Here is a 26047-nt window from a genome sequence, read left to right as displayed (position 1 = left end):
AGCTTGCGTGCGGTGAAAGTCTTGTTTTTCAAAAAGGTGAGAGAGGTTGAAATTTGATAAAGGTCACACAGACCAACTGATGAGAATGTTCTCAATAAGTGGGGGTCAGTTTCAGTGCTTACCCTTAACCCATGTGCTCACGTCACATTATCATTTCTTGCCAAGCAAGAGAAATCACGGAGGCCTCCTTTGCGCACGGGTCAGTTGTGGCCTGTGCCTTTTGGTGTAACATGTTGGTACAAAGTTGGTGAATAGGATGAACGGGGAAATGTGGAAAGTCAATTGGAATTTGTTGAACAGCGTGTGGCCGTTTTGAAGAGCGTTTTGCTGAGGGATTTTGCCTGCCGGTGATTCGCTTCTCGGACTGTGAAGAGGAAAGGAAAGCGAGGCGCGAAGGGAAAACGCGATAGGATGGATGTCTTGTCGAGATTGGGCCTCATCAAACGGTTGATGGGGTGACGTTGGATGATACCTGCATTTATTTAAAAAGTGAAATGGAAATGGGAAGTTTGGGATCCTTCCTTTGGGGGGTCCTTCTTGCTGTTGACGGTATTGTAAGATCTTGGAAGGAGGGTTGTGAGAGTTTCCAAGACAATTGTCGATCTCTTTTGAAGATGGCAATTGCGTCGAGACACATTCGTCGAGCCAGGATCATGACGCAACCAGAAACGTCCAAAAAGCCAGGGTGTTCGCTTATCGATAGCCCGGGCAAGGCAGACCCCTAAAGGCATTCTCCACGTTTCTCCACAGGCTAGACAGGGGCAGCTCAAGCTTTTGGAGCTAGGAGCTTGTTCTCAGCTGCCCTGGTTACGTCGTTGATGCTGTGCCCAGTTTGTGTTGTCTTGGAGGAGGCCGTTGAGGTTGCCAATTTGTTGGCAAGAGTTTTTGGTATAACTTGCCAGGCGGTGAATCGCTCAGTTGAGCAAGGTAGGTCCGACTAACTGTAGTGGAAACAACATCCCATCTATACTCAGCATCAAAAGTTTCAAAATCGGGCGGCTACACTCGAGGCCCGCATCGGCACGGCAGGCGTTGAACGGCACGGACCAAGATCAAGAAGTTGGTACCAAAATAATTCTCAGGGGCACAACATACCGTACCTGTCTGTCGACGTCAACAGCAGAGCAGATTCCTCGTCTCTTCTCCAACATCGCGGGGTTATGTTACCAGCTTTCTTCCCGTCGTTCGTTCTCCAGCACAGCAAAGCAAAATCCACATCGGAGCTTCCCTCTACGCAATAAACTTCTTCACAGCCACGCTTGGCAGAGGACTCGATTCGTTCGCCAAACCGCAGACCGCTCCGACTCCGAAAAAGACGTTGCCATCCGAGAGTCTAGGGACAGTCCCGGCACCTGCGGGAAACAGAGACAAGTGTGTTAGTGTGGTAGTGTGGTAAAAAGTGTGACGTGGTACGTTCCTTTTCCCTTTTGCTCTCTGTCCAAGAAGGGACATTCGTAATGTTGATTCGGGATATTGGAATTCCTCGATGTCGGGCGGTGGTTGACAAAGGGGACCACCTGCTTGGGGCAAGCTGCAGGTTGCAAACTAACGCAGGGCAAAACGGAGTGGTGTTTTGACAAGTGGTGGAAAGTTGGGATGGCATTGGACTGACGGTTGGTTTCCAGGGACGCAACACACAGAGAGAGATTCTCATACCTCGAGATCGCTGTTCTTGGGTGCGTTTGGCGGTTCAGCAGACAGCGTTTGGCCGGGCGGAGACTTTGTCTTTGTATCCCGAACCGGCTTAGGGGCAACCCCACCTTTGTTCCAGCGGTCCCAGCCAGTCCCAGTCTGCCGTTCGCCCCATTTTCGCTGCCGAGTCCAGGGCCCCCCAACTGTTCCCGATTCCCCCTGGTGACTGCGACGTGAAAACGCTCTCGCGCCGCCATCCATCATGTCCTGTAAGTACATACATCTTGCCAAGTCACTCCTACCTTTTATCATCCTTCACACCACTCCCGTCTGTCTTCTTGGACAGCTATGAACCGCTCCCTTTCTCGACTGTGACACCGACCAGTCGCTCCCCTACTTACCTACCTTACCTTACCTTACCTTACCTACCTTCATCCTCCTGGAGAGGTAATTTGTCTTCTTGTCAGCTCTCTCTCCTACCGCTACTGTCCGCGCATCGCCATGAGAGTCAGTGACCGCGGCGACACCAGACAGCAGCATCTCACTCTCCAATCTCACCCATCATCATGGGCAAGGGCTTGATCAATTACTTATCAAGCTTGACAGTTCACGTTCAAACCCGCCAGATCTTGCGCCGAGTAACCACCGGCAAAGCACCTCACGAAACAGGCTCGCCCAGCATGGATGACGAGGAGAGCCCCCTCTTGGGCCATAGGATCGCTAATGGCGGCTCCGAAGCCAACTTTTGGAAACACCTTCTTCTTGATCGCACCAGCAGCCCTGGAACCAAGAGTCCCAACGCTCTGGTCCGGCTGCCGGCGCATTTCTTCAATGTCTTCAAGATCACATTGCTCAGCTGTAAGCACCTACCTAGCTTGACATTGAGCCATATCATGGAGGTTTATCTAACAGCGGCACACCAGCTTGGATAAACGTTCTCCTTGTTTTTGTTCCCTTTGGGCTCATCGCCGGCACGTACGAGTGGAACCCAACATTGGTTTTCACCCTCAACTTCTTCGCCATCATCCCCCTCGCCGCCATCCTCTCCTTTGCGACGGAGGAGATTGCTGCTCGGCTTGGCGAGACTCTCGGTGGCTTGGTCAACGCCACGTTGGGCAATGCCGTCGAACTTATTGTATGTCCTTTCAGCACTATGCTGTTCATCCAGCCGGCGCGTGCTGACGTCTGAGCAGGTCAGTATCGTGGCCTTGAGGGCCAACCAGGTGGAAATCGTCCAGGCCTCCATGCTGGGCTCAATCCTCTCGAACCTTTTGCTTGTCCTGGGCATGTGCTTCTTCCTCGGTGGCCTCACCAACATGCGCGACGCCGACGGAAACGCGATTGAGCAGAGCTTCTCTGCGGGCACGGCCCAGACGACATGCTCTCTCATGACGCTTGCATCGGCAACCATGATTCTGCCGGCCGCTCTGTACGGCGTCCTGGACAGCGGCTCGGACAAGGAGGAGGTGGCCCTGCTTCTTTCTCGCTGCTCGTCGGTCGTTTTGCTCTTTCTCTACGTCATGTACCTGATCTTCTCTCTCCGTTCACATAAGCGCCTGTTCGAGTCCGAGGCTGGACCCAACGCTGGAGAGGAGGAGGAGCACGACCCGCTCCTTGGCCCCTGGTCGGCTGGTATCGTGCTGTTGCTCACCACCCTGGTCATCAGCTTTTGCGCCGACCACATGGTCAACAGCATCGACGCCGTGGCTGAAAGTGGTGCCCTCAACAAGACGTTTATCGGCTTGATTCTCATCCCGATTGTCGGCAACGCGGCGGAGCATGTTACTGCCTGTGTGGTGGCTGTGAAGAACAAGATGGATCTGGCCATGGGTGTTGCGATTGGGTCTAGCATCCAGATTTCGCTGCTGGTGACTCCGTCGTTGGTTCTGCTTGGCTGGGCGATAGGTGTGCCCATGACACTCAGATTCGAGACATTCCAGACGGTGGCTTTTGCTGTGTCGGTGCTCGTGGTGACATACACAGTGCAGGACGGCAAGTCAAACTACCTGGAGGGAGCCATGTTGCTGGGGCTTTACATGATTATTGCCTTGGCTTTCTGGGCGAGTGGGTAAACTCGACTGGACGCGCACTGAGATCTGGACATGGAGTGTCACAACCGACTCTTGGCAGAGTTTTTGGGGAACGAAGCGCAAACACACCACGAGGAACTCCCACGAAAAAGAACACCACACCATATCCCCGTGGATACACAACATATGATGGACATCACGTTGGTGATGGAACCACATCGAAGGACCAATACCACACTGTTGGGAACGATTATCAACAATTACATTTAACATACCTCAAGTCCTGACGGACATTTTTTTTTTTTGTTTTTTCCCTCTCGGTATCTTCTCTGGAGGCGGTGGGCTTTGACTGTTTGGTCGAAAAGATTATTTTGTTTTTACGTTCTTGTCTATATCATTTGAGCGCTCTGGCGACTGTTCGGCCTACCTATTCTTACGTTTTAGCTACGAAGGGGAGGGGTGAGCGCGGACAACCAAGAACAATTTGTACGATAGGCGGCAGAGGTGGATGAGAGGAGTGGGTGGTTATCTATTATGCTTGTCTTTTTTTTTTTTTTTTTTTTTTTTTTTTTTTTTTTGGCTTTTTTTGGTGCCTAGGGGCGTGTTTTGAGTATTTTCGTTTGTGTTTTTGTTTTCGTTAGGCTAGTCTGGGGTCCGAAAAGGGGGTGAACGAGAGGAGTGAGAGAAATACAAGGAGTAAACTCATATGTGTGTCTTGACTGAGGTTGCTGTTTGTGACAGGGAGTTGTATGAAGAATCAAAAGTGCTGCTTGGCCGGTTTATGTTGTCTGAATGATACAAAGTAGGATTGTCTTACATTATCCATACCCATTCTAGTCACGTATATTTATTATCTATCTATACAATATCAACACACACTCCCACCCATCACCGCTCACTCCTCCCCCTTCCACTTCCAGGCCGCATTCCGATGCAGGAAATAATCCTTGCTCTGAATACTCTTCCAAATACCATAAAACCCCCCCAGCGGCACCTGCCTCTTGAGCCAGTGCCTCTTCTTGTTCCCGGCCGCCTCGGGGTCAACGTGGACCTTGTCCCAGACGCTCGGCAGGTGGCCGGCGTTGTACTTTTCCCTCAGCTCGTCATACCACCCCCTGCCGTTGTACATGTCCCAAAACTCGTCCGGGGCGTAATACGTGTGCGCATACAGCCACTTCATGCCCCCCAGCTCCCTGACTTTTGCCTCCAACTCCCTGTTCTTTTCGACAAACCTTGCCGGTTCGTCCGGCCCCCATCCCCAAACGCCCACATTGAGCATCATGTCTTCTTCTTCCCTGACGACCCCCTCCGGAACAGTGGTAAAAGGGTGAAACGTCGGCGGAGCCCTCCGCCTGAGCGGACACAGCCAAAGAGGCCAGATGTTCAGCGACTCGGCGGTGTAATCCACAAACGCCTCGGTGGTCTCGAACGGCATGGCGACATCCTGCACAACAAACCTCGCGCTCTCGCCCGACCCGTGCAACGCGCGGTACATCATCCTGGTGTGCAAAAAGTCATCCAGAAACCAGCGGAAGAACCTGGTAAAGGGGACGAATTTGAAGTACTCAAAGGCCGCGGCGCCGACCCAGAAGCCGCCGCGGTCGTACCGGAAGAGGTATTCCGCCAGGGGGATGTACTCCTCGGACTGTTGTTGGTTCTGAGCGTGGAGGTAAAACCACTCGTCCCACGCGCGGGAAAACGTCCGTGGTTCTGCCGCCCGGGGCTTGACATCGGTGAGCTCGCCCGTGACGACCACGCCGTGGTCCCTGCTGAAGAGGATGCCGTCCACGTAATCGTTGTCGTCGTTCCTGACCTCCCGCCTGATCACCTCGACCGCCTCGGCCACGCTCCTGGCACGGTGGTATCTCGTCTTGACATACTTTTTCGCGTCCATCAGCCGAATCTCCAGACACGTCGTGACCCCCAGCGTGCCCACCGCACCGGCCGCTGCGCGGAACAAGTCCCCTTTTTCTTCGTCGTCAGGTCCGAACCGTACGATCTTCCCGTCTCCGAGAACCATCTCCACTTGTCTGACTGTGTCGTCGAAGAAGCCGTGCTTGAAGCTGGAGGATTCCCCTGCTGTGCCCGCGAATCCGCCGCCGGCGGTGATGCCTGGGAACTCCATCACTACCGGGGGGATCAGGCCGTGGGGAAGGGTAGCTTCGACCAGCTTGTCCATTGGGACGTTTGGTTCCACGAGGGCGGTTTTGGTTGCTTTGTTGACGGATAAGACGTTGTTCAGGCTGGAAATGTCGACTGTTGCTGTGCCGGAGGAAGGGCGTGGGCGGGTGGAGTTTGTTGAGCCGTGGTTGATGCGGTAGGGGGTGCGGGTTTGGTGGAGGGTGGTGAGGGTTTTGGAGAGGGAGTGGAGGGTTTTGAGGTGCTTGTCCATTTTGGGCCGAGTTGGGGGCCACACCGGAGGTGGGAAGGGGGGATGGGGAGTGGTGGGTGAAGGTGAAGGTGAAGGGTGAGAGATGGGAAAGGTGAGAGTGAGATGCAAAAGAGTGTTGCCAAGAAATGATACCATGTGGGTCCCGGCTCATGGTGGGATTTTGGGATTCTTTCTGGGGAAGGGCCCCTGTCGAACGGTTGAGGAGAATGTAAGTGAGGGAAGAGAGAGAGAGAGAGAGCGGGTGAATGTAGAGATGGTTAGCCTGGTTGACTGGTTGCTGGCGCTTTCCAGTTAGCCGACAGAGTAAACCTGAACTGGCTTGGATGTATCAGTACAGATTCAAGCCACCAGCCAAGATGAAAAGACACCAAGATATCTGCCTACTAGGAGCTATCGGATTATACATTATTATAATGCAGGTATTTTTTTTTTTCCTTCCATGTACGTCAAAAAATCCCCAATCCCCAACCCCCAAACCAAAACGCCCGCTTCCACTTTTCCAAAACTCCCAGATCATCAAACCCCCTCTCACAACTTCGCAACCGCCTCCGGCCCTCCCCTCAACATCCCCTCCATCCTCTTCCTGATCACCTCCCCCCTCATCTGACTAACCTCCTCCCCCTTCCTCTCCACCTCCTCCAGAGTCCCCGCCCTAACAGTCAAAAACCTACTCCCCCTCTCCCCACTTCCCTCAACAACCTCCTTAATAAACCCCCCCCACCCCGAAAAACACCTCCTCGCCTCCTTCAAGCCCGGGAAAATCAACCCAAAACAGTGGGGCATGCCCTCGTACTCCTCCAACCTAACCCTCACCCCGTCCTCTTCCCACATCTTTTTCGCGAGATACTTATCCTCATCCGCGAGCAGCTCCCAGCCTGTACAGATGTAAACCGGCGGCGCTCCCTCCCAGCTCTTTGCCAGAACCACCGACACCAGCGGGTGGGTCATCAATTCGTCAGAGACATAAATGTGGCGACGTTTGGGGGTAGAAGGCCAGATGGAGCAAGCAGGGCGTTTGGATTCTGCAGAGTGGAGAACAGATGGTTCGGGTAGGTAATCAAACGGTGCGTTTGACACACAAGACGGGGAGGAGTGGGTGACGTCCGTCCAGGGGGAGTTCAACGCCAGGCCTGCCGGGATTGGGATGTCGACTGTTCTGCCGTTGTACAGCACTTCCTTCCGGCCTGATCTGTGAAGGTGGAGGATGAGCTGCAACAGCGACAAGCAGAGATTGCCACCAGCACTAGAATAGGGGGAAAAGGGAAAAAAAACGTTAGTGATATGTGGGAGAAGGGGGAAAAAAGAGAAAAAAAAAGGGGGGGGGGTGGGAAGGGAAGAGGTACCTACCTATCACCCGCAAAAACAATCTCCTCCGCCGGAACAGCAGCGTGAAAAGCCCCCTCTTCCGGGTATAAAAGCCCCAGGTAAGCCACTAACCCGTCCATCACCGCCGCCGGAAACGGGTCCTCTGGCGCGAGACGGTACCGCACACTGAAGCACCTCCCCCCGGTGACTTTGGCCAGTGTTTTTGTTGTGGGGCGGTGAGTGGCTGGGTCCATGAGCCAGTAGGCGCCGCCGTGGAAGTAGAGGATTGTTGACTTGCCGGTTGCTTCCTTCATCATTTCGCTGTACAGCTCCCCCTGTGACAAACCCTCCGGGAGACGGCTGGAGGAAGTGGCGTTGGCGCGGTAGCCCGTCCATTCACCTTCCACACTCCTCACCTCGGGCATTGACGGCAGATGAGTTTTTCCATCGTGGGAGAGGGCGGTGATGGCGCTGGCAAAGAGGGATTGGATGGCGGTTTGGGTTTCTGGGGTGGGGGTTGGGATGGAGTAGGTGGCGACCCAGATCTTGCCTTTAATGCTGGGGAAGCGGTTGAGGAAGTGTTTGGTTTCGGAGATGGTCTTTGGGTTGGGGGGGTTGATGTAGGCGCGGAGGACGCTGACGATGAGGGCGGTTTTGAGGTCTAGGTAGGGGGACTGGGGGGAGAGGCGGAGGAGGTGGAGGACGGCGGTGCGGAGGATCAAGGGGAGGTGGGGGAGCATGGCCTTGAGGAATTTGTAGGTTGATGGGTCCGAGGTTGGTGGTTGGGTTGGGGAGACGGTGGGGGGGACATCGCCGCCTGCCAGGGAGGCGGCGGTGAGGGTTTCTTCTTGGAGTGTGGTGGTGGTCATTGTGGTGGTGAGGTAAGATGAAGAGAACTGAAGGAAAAGGGGGGGGGGCGGCTGTATCAAAATGATATTGACCAAAAAGAAAAAGAGGCAGAGTGGCCAGACAGACTGAAGAAGATAGAATAATGGTTGAGAAACCGAGGGATGAAAAAAGCAGCGAGGTCGAAATATATCAATACATCCTCCGTCAACGGCGTTGTAGTGGTAGTAGAGTTAGTCGCTCTGACAGGGGTTCTTTTCTTTCAGATCTGGCCCACCACCCACCAACCCATCCATCCCACTCGCAAGCAAATCCCACTTTGTACAAGTTCCCTTCCACCCCCTCCATCATCCAATGATTCCCCTCCCATCCCAAAACACTCCCACTACCCCAGGCAGACATGGCGAGATCCGCACGTCATGGTGAAACCCAGCAGCCATGTCAACATTGCTATGCCCGCCAAGAACCTTCTTCCTGCCTGTCTATCAACGAAAAAAGTTGGGATGAAAGAGAGACATACCACCACTACCACCGTCACCACCAACAACCACCAACACCACCACCAAAAACCTGTACCTCGGCTTCCACCCCCCTCTCCCCGCCCCGGCATTGGCAACCTTTGTTTTCGCTAGTACAGCTTTGTCAGCCTACTGCACCTCCCGCTTCCCGCAATGCCAATGTGGTGCCATTTGTCTCCCCCCGAAACCTAATCAGCACATGCCAAACTTATGTAGCCCTCGACATGGGAAAGTTCATACACTTACCGTTCGCTCCCCACACCTGTCCAAACTGTCGGGTCAAATGCTTCCCTCCTCCGTTTGTTTGTTTGTTGATGTCGAGTCGATCGGGGGGGGACACCCGCACTCTTATAACAGCCCGCGAGTCCGGAGAAGAAGCCAGAGAACCATACCAACCTGCATAAGTCAAAACAGCACTATCCATCACAATTGCCCCAACATGAATCACATCTCATGAGATGACCAGATGCTTAAAAAACCTGATAATGCCCGCTGCAAAATATTTGCGACACAATGTTGGAGCGAAAAAAAAACACTCCAATGCTGTAATATAATGTTACTGGTACAAAAGCCACAACCCCCCCATAACACTACCCCGCTGACCGGTACACATTAATCATATATCCAACTGTTGATCCTCCTCATCACATGCTGCCAGCGACATGTCGCCGGCTCTTCCTCCTCCTTCTTCTCCTCCTCCTCCTCCACTTCCTCTTGTGGCATCCACCCCAGCACCCTATAGCCCCCCCTATGAGCTCGCAGCAGGGGTATCAGTGCTGTTCCCACTGCTCCCCGCCGCCGCCTCACCACCCTCCGTCGACGACGACGACGACGGCCCCGCCGCCGCAGCAGCAGCACCCTTCTTCGAAGCCATCATTTGCCAAGCCGGAATCGACGCCTTGGCCGTCATCCCGCTGTTAAAAGGCGACGAGGCAGAAGCGGAACCGGTCCGGTTGTGGTTACCAGTCAAATAATCCGAATACGTCGTAGTCTTGGGAGCCTCATCCCCATTCTCAACCGTAGCCGGGGCCACGGGCGTCACAGCAGCCGGGCTAGCAGCAGGAGTGGTTCCGCCGGTGGACGGGCGAAGATAATTATTCACACTGGTCGAAGTGGCAGTCGGGTTCATCCGCTGCGTGATCAACGTCTTCAAGCTCTTGAGCTCAGCATTGACCTCCCTCAGCCTGGTGTCAGTGAGGTCCTTTTGGTTGTTCAACGCGCGGGGGATCGAGTCCTTGAGGCTCTGGACGTCATCCCTAACCCGCTGCGCCTCGTCGTCGCGGCGGCGGTTGGCCGACTTGAGGTCTCCGATAACCGTCTCGAGTTCGTTGAGGGCCGTGTCGAGCTTTTCGGTGCGTTCCGTCTCGGCGGCCTTGAGGGCTTCCGTGTCTTTGGCCAGCTGCTCCACCAAAGCAAACGTCTTTTCGAATTGCTCGTCGATGGATTTCTTGTCTCGCTCCAGCCGTTCGGGGGTTGGGGGGGCGATGAGGGGGTAGACGTAGCGCTTCCCTAGGGAGAAGAGGCCGTAGGAGACGCCGCTGACGACGGTAGCCATTATGAACCAGTCACGCCAATCACGCCGAGGTGGGACAGTTTGCTGCTGTGGTTGTGGTTGCCATCCGTATGGGGGGTATTGCTGCTGTGGGGGGTATTGCTGCCCGTAGTACTGTTGGGGTGGTTGGTGTTGTTGTTGTTGTTGCTGTTGTGCTGGGACTACGGCCTGGGATGTGTATGCTTGTGGCGGCGCTACGCCAGCACCGACGCGAGCGAGGGCAGCGTTTACCTCTTCCTGGGTCAGGTTCTTTGCTTGCAGGAAGGCGACCTTCTTCTCGATCGGGGACGCGGCGACGCTGGGGTCTTGCAGGACTAGATGACAGTGGAAATCAGCATGCATCCGGATGTCTCGATCCTGGGTCGGTCTAGGTCAACCTACACGTCGCTGCCGAAGCGACAAGCTCCTCACGAATAGCCATATTCATATATGTCGTATCTCCCTCCTCTTGAGATCAAGCCCCTTTTCTGTGGAAGAGCAGGAATTGATGAAACTGGAGGACGCGTTTGGGGCTGAAGAAGACCAAAAAGTAGTAGCTGATGACGACCGTTTGGGAAATGCAATGGCGCGCGGGAAGCCGAGGTTCATGCCGGCCCGTGCCCCTTGTTTCCTCTTTCAGCGGAACTCTTGCCACTGGTGCTTTCCCCCCGGATTTGCATGGCCGGCGTCACGTGTCACCTGCCAAGCCCTTTCAGAGCAGCGGAGGGCGGGGCCGGCCAATGAACTGCCCCGCCCGCATGTTTTGTTTACCACAGCAACTGAGCGCTGTACAGCAAAGTGTCGCTCTCGCCAGTTGTCGCAACGCTCCTGTCGCCGCTGTTGCCCGGCGACTTGCCAAAACGACCTTGCTGCGAACCTCGACGACAAACCTCTCGATACCTCGACGAAAGTACCGACTCACCCCTCGTTTGCGCATATCCCTCGGGCCAAGCAACCATCCCGCGATACACCGGCGTACTGGGCAAACTCACCGTGCAAAACAACAGGAGGGGCGTGTGTGAGCGACAGGGGGGGACCAGCCCTCTAGCCCAAATTTTTTTTTTAACATCACCAACCATGTCGAGCCGTCGACCGCGCGAGACCCTCGGGGGTCTCAACCTCAACTCTGCCATCCCCCAGCCCCCCTCCGCCATGAAGCGACAATCCCACATTGGCAGCATCGGCGGCCCAGCCAGCCATGCGCGCTCCATGTCCGGCTCGCGCCACTCCCTGGCCCTGCAACGTCCAAACCAGCCCATGTTCCAGCGTTCCTCCTCCGGTACCAACCTCGCCGACGTAGGTCTCTCCTCGGTCAAGCGCGCCTCGGTATCGGCCTACACCGGCGGCGGCAGCAACACCACCTCCCTAAAACCGTCCTACCACACCGCCGGCGGAGGACCCTCGAGCAGTCAAGACAACGACCGCCGCAGCAGCAGCGTCTACCGGGCCCGTCCCTCAGGCGTCGGCGGCCCGAGCAGCAGCGGGATGGGCATCCCAACGGGCGGCCACCAAAGCTTCTTCCAACAAGCCCCCCAAGCAGCCGGCGTCCCCCGCGACCCCCGTCCCCTCCGAGACCGGTCCTACCAGAACCGACTGGGCCAGGAACTCGTCGAATACCTCGCCCAAAACAACTTTGAGATGGAAATGAGCCACAAGCTTTCGGACAACTTCATCAAGTCCCCCACCCAAAAAGACTTCAATTTCATGTTCCAGTGGCTCTACAGGCGCATCGACCCCAGCTATCGCTTCCAGAAGAACATTGACCAAGAAGTGCCCCCCCTCCTGAAGCAAATGCGCTACCCATACGAGAAGAGCATCACGAAATCCCAAATCGCGGCCGTGGGAGGACAGAACTGGAGCACGTTTCTGGGTTTGCTGCACTGGATGATGCAGCTGGCGCAGATGCTCGATCGGTATGCTCACAACCAGTATGATGAGGCTTGTCTGGAGGCTGGGGTCGACGTCACGGGGGACACCATCATTTTCAACTTCTTGACGCGAGCATACCAGAACTGGCTCAACATGGATGATGACGCGGGGGATGAGGATGTCGAGGCCGCGCTGGCGCCGCATGTGGAGAGGATGGCGGCCGAGTTTCACGACGGGAATGCAAAGTACTATGAGGAGCTCAAGATGCTGGAGGCGGAGAACGAGAGGTTGCAGAAAGAGATTGAGGAGCTGGAGAAGAGCACGCCTGACCCGGCGGTGCTGGACAATCACTTCAAGATCATGCAGGAGGACAGGGCCAAGTTTGAGGAGTACAACACGTTGGTTTCGGAAAAGTCCGACAGGTACGAGGCGAAGAATCGGATTCTGCAGCAGGAGTTGGAGAAGCTGGTCGACGAGGTGAGGGAGGCGGAGGAGGAGAGGAGGAGGCTGCAGAGGGCGGTGGATGAGCAGGGGATCAGCATGCAGGATATCGACCGGATGACCGGGAACCGGGAGCGTCTGCAGAGGGAGATAGAGTCTGCCAATCTGCGGCTGGAGGACGTGAAGCGGAAGGTGCTGGATCGGGAGCTGGAGGCGAGCAGGAGACTGGAGGAGCTGGAGAGGGCGGTGGACAAGTTCAACACGGTGGCCTATCAGATCGGGCTGATACCGGCCACTGCGGTTAACGCCAAGGGGAAGGAGTACGAGCTGCAGGTTACGGTGAATGATGGGCCGTCGGACTTTTCGTCGTCGCTGGGGCCGTCGTCGTCGGCCGCGGCGGGACAGGGGGGGGGAGGGGATAGGCTTCTGCAGGACTCGACGACGGGGTATCAGCCGGCACATATCTTGAACTTGGACCTGCGCGGGGAGGTTAAGAACAGCTTCTTGGTGCTGAGGAAGGAGGTGTCGGAACGGAGAAAACAGGCGCTGGACGTGATGATGGAGGATCATGACCTGCTGGACCGGGCCAAGGAGGCGATTGAGGACAAGAGGAACGAGGTGGAGGCGCTGCAGCACCGGGTGAGGGCGGCGGAGGAGGAGTATGAGAAGACCAAGGAGTCGACGAGCGCGCAAAAGATGGCGAGCGACGCGCAGATTGAGAAGATGGAGAAGGAACTGGCCAAGATGAGGGCGCAGCTGACCGAGAGCGTGCAGCTGATGGAGCAGAGGGAGATGAATACGAACATTGAGTGAGTTTTGACCCCAACACCAAACCAACCCTACAGAGATCGTTTTGCTGACTATCAACAGGTACGAACAGTTGACGCTGCGGGCGAACGCGCTCAGGGAGGAGCTGCATACCGAGACGATGCGCATGCTGAACGACGTGATCAAGTTCAAGATGCACGTGCAGAAGAACTTGGAGGAGTACGAGAGCTTCGTGGCGGACGAGCTGGAGAAGGAGTTGGGGAGTGACGAGATGAGAGATGATACCCAGGCTATTGACATGTAGTTTTTTGTGTGTTTTTTTTTTTTTTTTTTTGGTCGAGTTTTATTTTACGGATGTTGTTGGTCTATGGGTTAGGAGTAGGATATGGTTAGGGATCAGGATATACCGTGTGGGATTTTTATTTTTTATTATTTTTTTTACTTTTGTTATCCTGATGATGAATATCAAAAGTCTACCTACTGCTGCTTACGACAAGCTTTTCCCATCTTCATGATGTGAACCTTGACGGTCCAGTCAGAAGAACCACAACCCCGGCATGCAAGGCACAAGGTCTTGGCACTCTTTACTCCATCCATCCAACCCCACCACCACTTTCACACCAACCCATCCCATATACATTTCCCATCTCATCAACAACCAACCTCACCCATTCCCTTTTTCCTTTACACTCATCTAACCAATCCAAACCAGGACTTATTTACAGCAGCCAAACACCTTCCCATCATGACCACCAACCCCCCAGCAGCAGCAGCAGCAGCAGCAACAGCAGCATTCCCCTTCCCAAAAGAGCACTCCTTCCCCCCCTTCTTCACCCCCCAAATCAACCTCTCGACCCGGCACGCCCAGCTCTCCAAGTGGTCTTCCCTCATCTTGGCCTATTGTCGACACCACAAGCTCTACCGCATCTCCCTCTCCGATGCGACCACTTCCCCTGCATCGGTTATCTACCCCCTCTTCAACAACGAAACAATCAACCGGCGGCTGGAAGTCTCTTACATGAGGGAGATAATCGATTTTATGAAACGACAAGGGAGGGCGGAGTGGTATGGAGGCAAAGAAGGGGATCTGGTCTGGGTGTACTGGAGAACGCCGGAGGAGTGGGCGGGGTTGTTGGAGCGGTGGGCTGACGAGACGGGGAATAAGGGGGGGGTGGTGACTGTTTATGAGTTGGCTGAGGGGGAGGGGACGAGGGGGTCCGGTGAGTTTCTGATGATGGGTAGCAAAAAGGGGTCGTGGCTGACAGCGTGACAGAGTTCTGGGGTTTGGATCAGGAGTTGCTGGTCAAGGCGGTGGGCGTGCTGGTCAAAAAGGGGAGGGCGCAGACGTTGGGGGGGGAGGAGAATTTGGGTGTCAAGTTTTTGTAAGGCCTCAGTTGGGATTTAAAAGGCATAGTGGGGGAGGGCGAGGGAAGGGCAACTTTTACGTGCTGGCTGCATTTTGGGAGGCGTTAATTCATTTTGATAGGCATGGAGTGGAGCTTGGGAGGGAAGAAGGGTGTGAATGTTAATCTTATGTGTGTGATTTGGAGTTTTGGGAGGCATATGATTGATATTGAACCTGGGAAGTGTGGCGGAAACATTGGGGACATGATGAACCCTTGGTAGGTCGAATAATACTGCTATGCATGTAATGGGATTTCCATGTTGCCCTGCGCAAAAAGGGATGCACGGTACCGGTATCGAACTGCCCAACAGAGAGCGACAAAAGCCATCACAAAAGACAGCCTCCCCACTTTCAACTCCCCCCAAACCTCTCCCTAACCAACCCTCTCAGCCCCTCCATCACCCTCTCCTCCCTTTCCTTATACCCCCTCACCCGTTCCTCCCTCTCCTGCCGTCTCAGCATCTCCTCCTCCTCCCTCCGACTCTGCCTCTGATTCTGCCTCTCCTCTCTCAACTTCTTCATCCTCTTGAGTTCCTCGATCGCATCATCACCACCCATCAGATCCCCTTCGTTCACCTCCTCCACCCCCTGCTCCTTGTCCTGTCCGAACCCCTTCAGCTTCTCAGTCACTTCCCTCTTCCTCTCCAGCTTCCGTTCCCTCGACCCCGGGTCCGCCTTTGGAACAAGCTCGTCAAGCTGTTCCCTGTGGAGTTTCCTAAAAGTTTTCCTCTCGTACCGGTGGTCATCAAGAGAGCGCCCCCTTTCCGTCTCCAACAGTTCGTCGCGGTGGGTGAGGTCATCTCTTGTTGGGATTGCTGGGCCATGGCGACCATGTTGCTGCGCTTGATTTTGGTTTGGTAAAGGAGGGATGTACTCATCGTCATCGTCGGATTTGTTGGTGCCGGGGTTCAGTTCTGGGATTGAAGGGGCAGGGGAGAAGGAAGGGGTGTGTATCTTTGATGATGGTGGTGGTAAAGAAGGGTGGTTATACCACTCCTCGCTCAACTCCCCCCGGTTCCATTTTCCAGTAAAACTCTTCCAGCGGCCTTTTGCCTCCGTTTCCGAGAGGGAGCCCAAAGACAAATTCTTGACGGTGGAGAGGTAGGATTGAAAGAGCTGGGTGTGGGAGTGCAGTGAGGTTTTGGTTAATGGGGCGCGGTGGAAGGGCAATGTTGGTGGTGACGAGTGATGGTAACGGGAGGGGTGGAGGTGAGAGCGGTGTCCATCTCCCCGATCGCGGCTCCTCTCTCTGCAACGCTCCCTCTCACGCCTCCTTTCCCTGTCTCTGTCACCATCTCGTCGTGATGGTGAGCGAGCAGGTGATCTTGATCGTGTTCTCGAGTTGAGCATCTTGTCCTCTTTTTGTAGTTGTCTTCCCAATCTGGTTCCGAAATAACACAAGTGAAATAGCTGAAATACCGAGTACAAAAGCCCAGCTTCTTTAAAAACTCTATTCCTCTTCTATATTTTTTTGCGATGGCCAAGTCGTTGGTATATACTGCCCGGAGACTCTCACTCACCGCGCGCCAAATTGTCACTGCGCCCTTCCACATCCTCCCCCAAAAGAAATGTTAACGCTCCCCCCCAACCCCACTGTTGGCGCCGTCTCTCCCCCGTTTCCAATTATGCACCGCCAAGACCCTGTGCAACAAAATCTCCGTTTCCCCCTACCCCGACCCACCATTCTTATCTCCGACACCTCAGACAGCTGCCTGACGGAGATGCTGCCATCCACCTCAACCAGAGCCACACCTTTCCCATCCACGGTCCAACAAGCATAACTACCCAAGCCCCCTACCCGAACTGTTCGTAATCGAGGTAAGTTCAGTTAGCATCTTGTGTCCCCATCAAACTCAAATACTCTCACGGCACATCATCAAGCCACACTGATAAAATCTATTGACAATCAACAGTGTCAACCCATCTCCATTTTGCCTATCGTGCCTATCTCTCAAGCCGTGTAACAACCCCTCAACACAATTCATAGCTCTATTCACAGCGCTACCCACCTTGCCCAACCCCTTCACTGTAGGTTATCAACTTCTTGATACAGCTGCCAATGCCCGCCCTCCTCTCGCTGTCATCAATCCTGTGATGAAGCTGGCAAATGTCCACTGTAGGGTATCACCTCCTCAACACAGCCACAAATGCCCACCCCCCCTTTTCCTGTCACCAATCTCGAAATCAACCCCTACCCCCCCCCTTTCTTGCCTGTGTTACCTTTCCCCTCTGAAAATGAGCATTGACAACCAGCCCATGGGTATCTCGAAATAGAGTGATAGCCAAGGAAAGAAAAAAACAAAAACAAAATGCCAACCCAAACTCAACACACGATAAACCACCCATCCCTGAAACAAAAACCTAAGAGAATCCCCCATCCCCCTGAGGGAATCCCGCAGTGTTATGCACCAAACACCCCACACACTCGCAAGACTCGTCGCAAGGGCACATGTCCAACGCCCCCACGCACAAAGCCGAAATGGGCAAGTGGACAAAATAGTAATCCAGCGCCGTCAGCTCCTCCTCGTTCGACAGAGCCGGCGATCCCTCGTTCGGCGGAGTGGGTGCGTTCGACGAGCCATCAGACTCGTTCGCGTTCGGCCTTGGTGGTGGCTGCGGTTGTGTCTGGTGTGATGGCGGCAGCTCCGGCCCGCTGGGAATCTCCACAGGACTCGCTAGGTTCAAAGGGTTCGCGCTGGGACTGGCATTGGCGCTGGAATCCGCGCTCCCGCTGTTGCCGTGGCTGCTGTTGGGGCTGTAGGCGTTCTGCACATACTGAAGCATTTGCGAATTGAACGGATGAGCCAGGCAGCCAACACACTGGCAGCCCTCACCACAGCCGCACTCGTGAGAGTTCCCGCCCACGGTCCCGTTGTTGCCGTTGGGAGCAGTGGCAGAAATAGGCGTCTCGTGTTGCTGCTGCATGGGCGGCCGCGAGACAACTTGCTGCCAGATGGCTGGGTTGATGGGCATCTGCCATGAGCCATACTCGGCGGGATAGGTGAACACAGTCTGACCGGGAAATTGGAATGGCTGATGGTGGTGCATGTTTTCCATCTTGATATCGATCGGAGTCTGATACTGGGGCATGAATCCCTGACCAAAACCCGGCTGAGGGGGTGCCTGCATAACGTTGGGGCTCATCTGGGGCATGGGGGGTGGCTGCGAAGATTTGCTGCTGCAACAGCTGCCGCCTCCGCCTGACGGGGCGTTCTGTGGTTGGCGTGGTGGCATTGTGTTCGGCATCTGCTGCTGAGGAGGGGTAGGAAGAGGAGCCGGCACTGGAGGAGGCGCCTGAATGGGGGGTGCCTTCTTGCCACCACCACAGCAGCCCCCGCCTCCCGAACCTCCCTTCGGCTTGGACATGGCCGATGGTTCGAGAACAGGATTGGGAGGTGGTGGCGGCGGCGGCCCGTTGAATGCCTGCATTCCCTGTGGGTGAGGGCCATCGACAAAGGCGGGAATGGGCACTGGCGAGACAAAAGTCCCGTTCAGCATCGGGACGAATCCGCCATTTTCCGTCTTGATATGTTGCGGGATCTGAATATGCGGGGGATAGTGAGGCGGTGGCATGTGTGGCGGCATGTTTGGGGGCATGTTGTATCCCATTGGGCCACCAAAATCCGGTGGTGGTGCAGGCACAAAAGACTCCCGAGGTCCCATGGGTACCATCCCCATCGGATGTCCAAACGTCGCGTCCCTTGGGCTCACCATGGCCGTGATTCCAATCATTCCATTTCCATTGGGCGACGGGATCAGGTTGATGGAGTTGGGATCCATCCTCTCCAAGTTCGCAAGCGCAAGCGATTGCCTTCGGCTGGCTGACTTGGACCCCGAACCTGACTTGGTGACTCGATTCGAAGAGGTGCGTGATGCTGGTGAGATGGGTGTGTCAACTGGCGAAGGGTCGAACTCGGAGCTGGTAGCACTGTCGACAGTCCCAGCTGGACAATGGCACTTTTGCTTCTTCGGAATGGCAACTCTAACGCCGCCGCATACACATGGTTTCCCAGGTGGGCAGGGGCAGGTGCTCAGGGGGCGACCAGGCTTCCTCACCGGCACCATCACCCGCTCGTTATAGTGGTTGCATTTCGTAGAGCGATGCCCGCGAATGCATGGCCCGCTATGTCAAGGCATGAGCGTCAGCAAGGAAACCTCGGGACAAACAGAAAAGCAAGACATACCAGGCCATTTTTTGCCCGTTTATGATGGGCATCTTGTGTGTTTGTTTGAGAGGGAGATGAGGGGGAAAAGCCTGTTCTGTTTCTTGCTCAGCAAGGTTTTCTGAGGCGTTCAAGGTTTCGGACAGAGCCTGTGTCCCAGCCGCTGCTGGAGACAATGTTGTGAGTAGGATAAGCAAGACCGAGCTCGCAGCTCATACCGCCGCAGGCAGTGACAAGGCTGGCGAGCAATGCGTCGAATGGAGAGAGGTTATCGCCAGTGCTTTGGCTGAAGCAACCGAGAGCTTCTGTGTGGTCGGATGGTACAAGACTTGTCGGATGCTGCCGAGGTCTGGTTCAGGAGAGCGGAATTTCCTGTTTATAACGCGCGCTGTATCGCCACAGGTGAAGAGACCGAAAAGATCGACACCGTGTGCTTGAGGCTCTCTCAACGTTCTAGACACCCCAAGAGCTGAAACCGACAGACCCTCGAGGCCAGCAAGCGGTGGGACGAAGATGAAGAAGACCGTCCGTGAGAATGTCGAGACGGATAATAAGACGAACTGTCAAGCCGTCGACGGTTGAGGTTGACAAGAGTCAGTCAGGACTCTGGACGAATCTTGTACAGGCGACTCGGCGGACCTGGAGAGAGAGAGAGAAAGGACGTCCACAGATTTGTGCAAAGTCCGAGCGGGTTTAGTCTGTCCCGTCAGCAGCTCCAACATTCAGAGGTCCCCCTCCAACCGGCACGCGATGTCAGCGGCGCTGGCCCGCAGCTTAGGCACAGGCACGGGGCTTTTTGCTTGTTGGGTTTTGGCGGTGGAAGGTGGACGAGGTACCAGAGCTGGCTCGGCACTTAGAGTTGAGCCGAAGGGACGGAACGGTGGTCGATGGTAGCAGAGCCGACAAAGAGAAGAAGCATAAAATAAAATAAAAAGAAGAACAAATCCAGGTCCCAGGGTCACGCCATTCTAGGGCTAGCGCCGGTGGTTCTGCTGGAGCTTGTGTCTCTTGCAAAGGTGAGTGAGAGATGGAATATGCCGGTGAGCTATCGAGGTAGTAGGTAGCACACACAGCTTTGCTCGGAGCTGCTGCTGGACCTGGGGCGAGGGGAGGGCCGGGCCGGAACTGAGCGAGGCAGGGCGGAGATGGAGACTGCTACCACTGGGCTGCCGGGCTTGGATTGTGACTGTGCTGTGTAGAGGTGGTGTAGGTTGCAACAAGCTGGAGTCGGTTGAGTTTCCTGAGGAAGAGGCACGGGTGGAGAATGCCGGAAACAACTGGGCTTGGAAGGCTTTCGTCTCGACATTCATCACAACTGTCACCTGTCACAGCTCGGAATTCTCCAAGGTAGCATTTGTAGCCATCGCTACTCCAGGCCACAGCACATCCTTTCTTGGAGGTCAGGGGCCTTTCCCCGGGTCTTGATGAAAAACAACCTTCGCTCTTGCAGATATGGGTGGGTAGGTGGGTGGCCATGGCTTGAGATGGGAAGGTGCCAAAAGTGGGGTGCGCAAGTTTTTAGTCAGCAATATAACCACCACCCACGTTGGTCCAGCCTCGTAGCCAAGGGACACTTTTATGTACCGTGTAATAAAGCTGGTGACTACGCTCGGGTCTTTTGAGATAGGTATGTACACACACAAAACCATCTCCGCCGCGTTCATCATCAAAGAAAATAATAAACTCGAGATAACTACGCCCGACACTCTCATGTGCACCACAATCATCCACACCACAAGATGGGATGGCAACGCCGCATGACAGGTGCGCAACATACCTTAGACCCTAAGCTAGACAAACTTTTTACTATCTTCTCTCCAACATGGCGTGCATGGCTTGATGGAATGCAACCCAACAGCCAAGGAGCGGGCAGGTTGGGGGACTGCGCGGGATCTGCTATACGCATTTAGTAATTGGCCCTTTTGGGAGACGCCCTCTGGCTGTCGACTACTACCTTGCCATGCTTGCTGTGATTGCCTCCCTCCAAACTCGTTCACCTATTCGTAGACTTGCGTGACTTGGTGCTTGGTGTGAGCCGAACGCATGAACCCAACCTCAATAGTGCCGTTCCTCTGCCGCCCATTCCTGTCCCAACCCCGTGGATAGCGCATGCCTCGCATAATGTTACGCGAGACGTGGGTGGGTAGCACCGCCCAGTACCGCCGAGCATTGTCTATTTTCCCTTTGCCCTTTGCCCTTTGCATTCACGCTTGAGACCTGACGATGTGATGTGGGTGGCGTGGCGGCGGCGGCTGTTATGGATATAGGGGCCAAGTCAAAAGGGCACTTTGATCTCTTGGCGATCTAATCTTATCTTCCCCAGATACGCCTCCGTTTCTCAGGTGGCCGTCTAATCAGAGTCAGACCCCGCAAACATGTCCACTGCACGCATCCGCTTCTTCACTGGCGCAGCCTTCGCCGCCGACATGGAAAAGCCTCCTATGATCTTGGTTTCCACCTTATCTGCTGGTGGCTCTGTCGTTGTCGGTTGCGGCATGCTCACATCTCCGCTGACCCCATTCTCGTCGTCGTCGTCGTCGTCATATGGGACACCGTCGAGGTCCAGGTCAGAGAACTCATCCAGCACCGAGGTGTAGTACATGTAGGGTGACTGGAGCTCGACATCACCATCACGAGATTCCAAAACATCCTCCAAGTAGTGGCCATTTTCGTCGTCCTGGTCAGTCGATAGCTTGGTCGAGATCGGCAAAAAGCCGTTGTCCTTCTCTTTTGCGCCAGCTTCTGTCTCCACTGGCTTCCATTTGCCCGCCTTTTGCTCTGTTCCGCCAACATCCACCGGCTTCTTCAGAGTTGGTGGGTTGTTGAAACTGTTGACGAAATATTCGTGGGTTTCAACCGGAAACACGCACCAACTCTCCCAGAGGCTTAGCACCAGTTCTACGGCGCGCTTCCACCTGTCGGCCCGGATCCGTCCCCAGCCTAGCTTATCCACCACCATTCCCAGCTTCTCAAACGTCTTGTGGGCTCGAAGCGCGTTCTCGAATAATTGACGATACCGCCATGCATGGCGGATGCCGCTGGTGGATGAAGAGGACAAAATGTCACTGACCACATAAAGGCCGAGAAGTGACGCTGCGCTAGTGTCAAGTCCATCGGATCCAAGTTTGCCGTCTGGAGCAGGGGAGGCATCGCGCGAGCCCTCGTCCTTCTCTTTCCCATCACGTTTGTAGTCTGGATTGGCCGAGGTATATGCGAATGGTTGCTCGATGTTGGACACAATCAGTTCGACAACTTCATCGGCTCCTCGGCTGGCGTGCGTGATGGCAAATGTTGCTATGCGCGCAATGTCTCCTTTCCTGATCTTGGTTGTTGTTGTTGGTAGTCGAGACAACAAGTGAGACAGCTTTGACTTTTCAATGGGGTTTAAGAATGTATCCTCCTGCTCGTTGTGCTCGCCCTGTCGACCCTGCTCGTCATCGAAATCCTCATCTTCAGAAGAATCATACTCGGGCTCTGAGACAAACTCATCGACACCTGTGACATATTCGTAGGCAAGCCGTTGTGCTGGTGCTTTCCAGGCATGGCTTCCCTCAAACAATGGCCAATACTTGACCTTGTCTGTGGACTGCAAACCCGTCACAATTTCCCACAACCTCCAGCGGTACCAGATACCACCCTCACTGCGCGCATCCCATAGCCATGCCCACTTTTCCTCTTGTTGCACATCCGGGCGAGACATAAGGAGGGCCTCCAGCTGTGGCCCATGCTCCAGGACCGACTCGATGACTTTGTGTATCATGCGAAGTTGTTTGATATCCCGTGGCGGGCTGACAGGAACGTGGAGGATCCCACTTCGGTTGACGGAACCACCCATGGGAGGGCCATAGTGGGTAGGGGGCGCATAGCCGCGGTGGGAGCTCACCGAATGTGAGCCATGCGGCCTCGAAATTTCGTCGACCTTCTTCGCCCCAAATGGGTGTGATACCACTGAGGTCGAAGGGTGCAGAGCTGTAAACCCTGACGCAATGGCGGCCGAGGAGAGATGTCTGTGCAAAGAAAGAAAAAAACCGAAGCCTAGATAGCGATTCTGCAGCGCGCTGACTGCGGCATCAATTTCAGCAGCAGGGGTTTCCTTTGACAGCGTAACTATCGCTGATACCGACTTTCTCTCCGTGTCACGGTCAGCACCGGTCGGTCCCGCTGGTGGCACGATCTTGACATCCTCCACAGTCAAGTTTGCCGGTATCAGAGACTTGATGAATGCCGGTGATCTGCCTGGTGGCAAGTTGGACAAACGTAGGGTAGGTCTTGAAGCCGCCTTCTCCTCGGCACGGCCGGAAACAGCCGTTGCCTCCCCTTCATCATCACTGGCCTCGAAAGCCTTGGACACGGTCAAGGATCCCGCCTCTCGATCTTCGAAGCCCGACCTATCCCAGTTTCGTCCCCTCTCTCGATCTCGGTCCTGCTGAAACCCATCAAACGTTCGCTTCTTGCCGTATGATGGCGGAGGAGGTCCCAAACTCCCAGGACCGCTCTTCAACGAGGGCCCCGAAGGAAGGCCGAAATGTCGCTTGCCTGCACCACCTCCAAAAGGTGACGGGCTGTTGAAAGCTGGTCGAGTGGGTGGGCCATTCCCAAATCTCGATGTCTGGTGAGAGCCTCGAGGAAGCTTATCCTCTTCATCGTCGCCTCCAAATTCCTTTTGGAATTCGGCAAGGGCAGCTGCCGTCTCGGCCTCTTCGCGCAGGCGCTTCGCCTCGATCTCTGCTTTTTGTCTCTCGAATGCTGACTTTTCCTTTGGCTGCTGGAGTTTGGCCTGAACATCAGGAAATTCGGCAATGTTGTTGTTCGACATGTTTCGCGTTTTGCTCAAGCATTGCTGTTTGACGAAAGACAGTTGTTTGCGAAGACAAAGACGGCGGCACCTTGACGGCAACGGTCATAGCGTTCCTGGCTTGGCGTTGCTTGGCCCGTGCACAAACTCTAAGCACCTTGAAGGTTGGTTTGTAACACATCGTGCCCTCGCTGGAGCAGACCGGTTATTGGGCATCAAGATAAGACCAAAACATCATGAGGGTGGAATCATGGAAGTGGAGGACCAGTATAAAGGCCGTAGTCTAACCGCATGTGGCAACTTACGGAGAACCATGTCAAGATATCAAATCCCGAGATAAACCGCAGCGGGGTCAAGAGAGTTCAACAAAAGATACATCTATGCCCAAAGAGCATGGCTTTTCCCTTTCTATCTGAATACTTAAATCCTCAGTGAATCGATTTAGGTCGGCATCCCTTTCCCTACCTCTGTGGACAGCCCAGCCCTTGCTCTCGAAAAGAGTCTCGTGCACGTGTTGCCAGCTGTCTCGGCTGCGTAAGTAAAGTTTGGGTTCGCTTCAACTTTGTCACGGTTATTATTCTCCCGCCATGACTTCTTCCCTTCCTCAACATTCTTCCTCTTCCACTACCACCACCACCACCACCACCAGCAACAACAACAACAACAACACGAACCTCCCGTCCTCCATTCTCATTGTTGGCTCGGGTCTTTTTGGCCTCTCCACAGCCTATGCTCTCACTCGTCGCCATGAGTTCATCAACACCTCCATAACTGTCATTGACAGGTCCGACCCCTCTTCTCAGTCTACCTTCCCATCCCCCGATGCCGCGTCCATTGACACGAGCCGCATTGTCAGGGCAGACTACGCCGACCACGCGTATGCCGCTCTGTGCGATGAAGCTCAGCTGATATGGCGCCAACAAGACAAGCCCACAGATCTCGGCGCCCAGGGTCGTTACCACGAAACAGGTCTCCTCGTCGTCGGCGATGCCACCTCTGCCGCGCCAGTCGCGGACCCTCCCGTAGAGGGTGGCGCAAGTGAGTCTTCCCACAAGAAGCTAACCGGCATGGATTATGCCCGCAAGAGCTGGGAGAACGTTTCATCTCTGGCCTCTCGTGACCCAATGCTCGCCGAGCGCATCCGAGAGCTCCCGAACGCCGACGCGATCTGCGAGGTTCTCGGGACCGGTGGCAGCTCTGGAGCTTGGGGATACATCAACTACAACAGCGGCTGGACAGACGCCGGCGCGTCGATGGCATGGCTCTACGAGCAAGTCAGACAAACCGGACGCGTCAACTTCATTGCTGGCACAGTGGAGTCTCTGGAGCACGATGACACCGGTGTGACAGGAGTGAGGCTACAAGACCAACGCGTCTTGACCGCGGACCTGGTCATGGTGGCAGCAGGGGCATGGACAGGAAGCTTTGTCGACCTTGACGGCCAGGCTGTCGCCACGGGCCAAGTCTTGGGGTACCTCAACATCACCGAAGAGGAGCAAGAGATCCTCGGCAAGATGCCCGTCATCCTCAACCTCTCCAGCGGTCTCTTCATCATTCCACCAACCAACCGGGTCCTCAAGGTAGCTCGCCATGCCTACGGTTATACCAACCCACAAACTGTACATTTCCCTCCCCTTCCCGTCTCGCCAACTGCCACAAGCAACTGCCTCGTCTCGATCCCCCGGACATCGTTGCATGACCCCGACCTCGTCATCCCAGCAGAGGGGGATGCCGACCTTCGCGCTGCTCTCCGAGAGATGACGCCGCTGCCTGGGTTGGTAGACCGTCCCTTCACCAAGACGAGACTATGCTGGTATTCTGATACCCGGACGGCCGACTTCCTCATCGACTACCATCCTCACTGGAAGAATCTCTTTGTCGCGACAGGAGACAGTGGCCACGCCTTCAAGTTCCTCCCCGTCATTGGCGATAAGATTGTGGACTGCATCCAGCGAAACTGTCCACCCGAGTTCAAGGAAAAGTGGGCTTGGAAGGAAGGGGAGGGAACCAAAGCATTGTTTACAGAGGACGGCAGCAGAGGGGGAAAGCCTGGGCTGATTCTGGAAGAGGAGCTCCTCAAGGCTCTGTCTGTGTGAGGGGTATTGATGCGATGGAGGGGTAAAATTAGAGACACCACAGGGGCGTGAGGCCTTGAAAGGGGCACAGCTGGATACACAACATGGAACAAGATACGGAAGGAGGTAAATCGATCAAACCGTGCATGTCGCAACAGGTAGGGCAAGGCAAAGCAGGGCACACTACAACACAGTGCGGCGTGGTAAAACTCATGTCTGTCAAATAAGACGATGGTATTGATAGCCTTGTTGCAAAAAAAAAAAAAAAAAAAAACGA

At 54.9% G+C, this 26047-nt stretch overlaps 11 protein-coding genes across 11 annotated transcripts; 4 read left to right on the top strand and 7 right to left on the bottom strand.

Moving 5' to 3' along the window:
- Nucleotides 1-1923: 1923 nt before the first annotated feature.
- On the top strand, nt 1924-3704 carry VCX1 (Vacuolar calcium ion transporter; the record flags this gene model as incomplete). The annotated part of the gene is made up of 3 exons (XM_062879165.1): nt 1924-2490; nt 2556-2767; nt 2826-3704. The coding sequence occupies exons 1-3, from the start codon at nt 2199-2201 to the stop codon at nt 3702-3704; spliced, it is 1383 nt and encodes a 460-aa protein (XP_062732334.1). The 5' UTR covers nt 1924-2198.
- Nucleotides 3705-4557: 853 nt separating this feature from the next.
- On the bottom strand, nt 4558-6054 carry QC761_408900 (uncharacterized protein; the record flags this gene model as incomplete). The annotated part of the gene is made up of 1 exon (XM_062879166.1): nt 4558-6054. The coding sequence occupies one exon, from the start codon at nt 6052-6054 to the stop codon at nt 4558-4560; it is 1497 nt and encodes a 498-aa protein (XP_062732333.1).
- A 228-nt stretch (nt 6055-6282) lies between these two features.
- QC761_408902 (uncharacterized protein) lies at nt 6283-8228 on the bottom strand (the record flags this gene model as incomplete). Its single annotated transcript, XM_062879167.1, has 2 exons — nt 6283-7297; nt 7402-8228. 2 exons carry the CDS (start codon nt 8226-8228, stop codon nt 6583-6585), a joined length of 1542 nt encoding a protein of 513 aa, XP_062732332.1. The 3' UTR covers nt 6283-6582.
- A 324-nt stretch (nt 8229-8552) lies between these two features.
- Nucleotides 8553-9446, bottom strand: QC761_0066980 (uncharacterized protein; the record flags this gene model as incomplete). The annotated part of the gene is made up of 4 exons (XM_062872655.1): nt 8553-8683; nt 8726-8833; nt 8970-9119; nt 9353-9446. The coding sequence occupies 4 exons, from the start codon at nt 9444-9446 to the stop codon at nt 8553-8555; spliced, it is 483 nt and encodes a 160-aa protein (XP_062732331.1).
- A 25-nt stretch (nt 9447-9471) lies between these two features.
- On the bottom strand, nt 9472-10696 carry PEX14 (peroxisomal membrane protein pex14; the record flags this gene model as incomplete). The annotated part of the gene is made up of 2 exons (XM_062879168.1): nt 9472-10589; nt 10687-10696. 2 exons carry the CDS (start codon nt 10694-10696, stop codon nt 9472-9474), a joined length of 1128 nt encoding a protein of 375 aa, XP_062732330.1.
- Nucleotides 10697-11331: 635 nt separating this feature from the next.
- Nucleotides 11332-13636, top strand: NDC80 (kinetochore-associated Ndc80 complex subunit ndc80; the record flags this gene model as incomplete). The annotated part of the gene is made up of 2 exons (XM_062879169.1): nt 11332-13373; nt 13435-13636. 2 exons carry the CDS (start codon nt 11332-11334, stop codon nt 13634-13636), a joined length of 2244 nt encoding a protein of 747 aa, XP_062732329.1.
- A 441-nt stretch (nt 13637-14077) lies between these two features.
- Nucleotides 14078-14602, top strand: QC761_408930 (uncharacterized protein; the record flags this gene model as incomplete). The annotated part of the gene is made up of 1 exon (XM_062879170.1): nt 14078-14602. One exon carries the CDS (start codon nt 14078-14080, stop codon nt 14600-14602), a length of 525 nt encoding a protein of 174 aa, XP_062732328.1.
- Nucleotides 14603-15088: 486 nt separating this feature from the next.
- Nucleotides 15089-16087, bottom strand: QC761_408940 (uncharacterized protein; the record flags this gene model as incomplete). The annotated part of the gene is made up of 1 exon (XM_062879171.1): nt 15089-16087. One exon carries the CDS (start codon nt 16085-16087, stop codon nt 15089-15091), a length of 999 nt encoding a protein of 332 aa, XP_062732327.1.
- Nucleotides 16088-17098: 1011 nt separating this feature from the next.
- QC761_408950 (uncharacterized protein) lies at nt 17099-20285 on the bottom strand (the record flags this gene model as incomplete). Its single annotated transcript, XM_062879172.1, has 2 exons — nt 18922-20285; nt 17099-18860 (listed from the first exon to the last, which is right to left on the bottom strand). Exons 1-2 carry the CDS (start codon nt 18951-18953, stop codon nt 17099-17101), a joined length of 1794 nt encoding a protein of 597 aa, XP_062732326.1. The 5' UTR covers nt 18954-20285.
- Nucleotides 20286-21250: 965 nt separating this feature from the next.
- QC761_408960 (uncharacterized protein) lies at nt 21251-23716 on the bottom strand (the record flags this gene model as incomplete). The annotated part of the gene is made up of 1 exon (XM_062879173.1): nt 21251-23716. The coding sequence occupies one exon, from the start codon at nt 23714-23716 to the stop codon at nt 21251-21253; it is 2466 nt and encodes an 821-aa protein (XP_062732325.1).
- A 566-nt stretch (nt 23717-24282) lies between these two features.
- Nucleotides 24283-25791, top strand: QC761_408970 (uncharacterized protein; the record flags this gene model as incomplete). The annotated part of the gene is made up of 1 exon (XM_062879174.1): nt 24283-25791. One exon carries the CDS (start codon nt 24283-24285, stop codon nt 25789-25791), a length of 1509 nt encoding a protein of 502 aa, XP_062732324.1.
- Between the last annotated feature and the right edge of the window lie 256 nt (nt 25792-26047).

The sequence above is a fragment of the Podospora bellae-mahoneyi genome, chromosome 4, assembly GCF_035222275.1.
Source record: "Podospora bellae-mahoneyi strain CBS 112042 chromosome 4, whole genome shotgun sequence".
In the NCBI taxonomy this organism is placed as follows: domain Eukaryota; kingdom Fungi; phylum Ascomycota; class Sordariomycetes; order Sordariales; family Podosporaceae; genus Podospora; species Podospora bellae-mahoneyi.
This window is presented reverse-complemented; position numbering and strand designations above follow the sequence as displayed.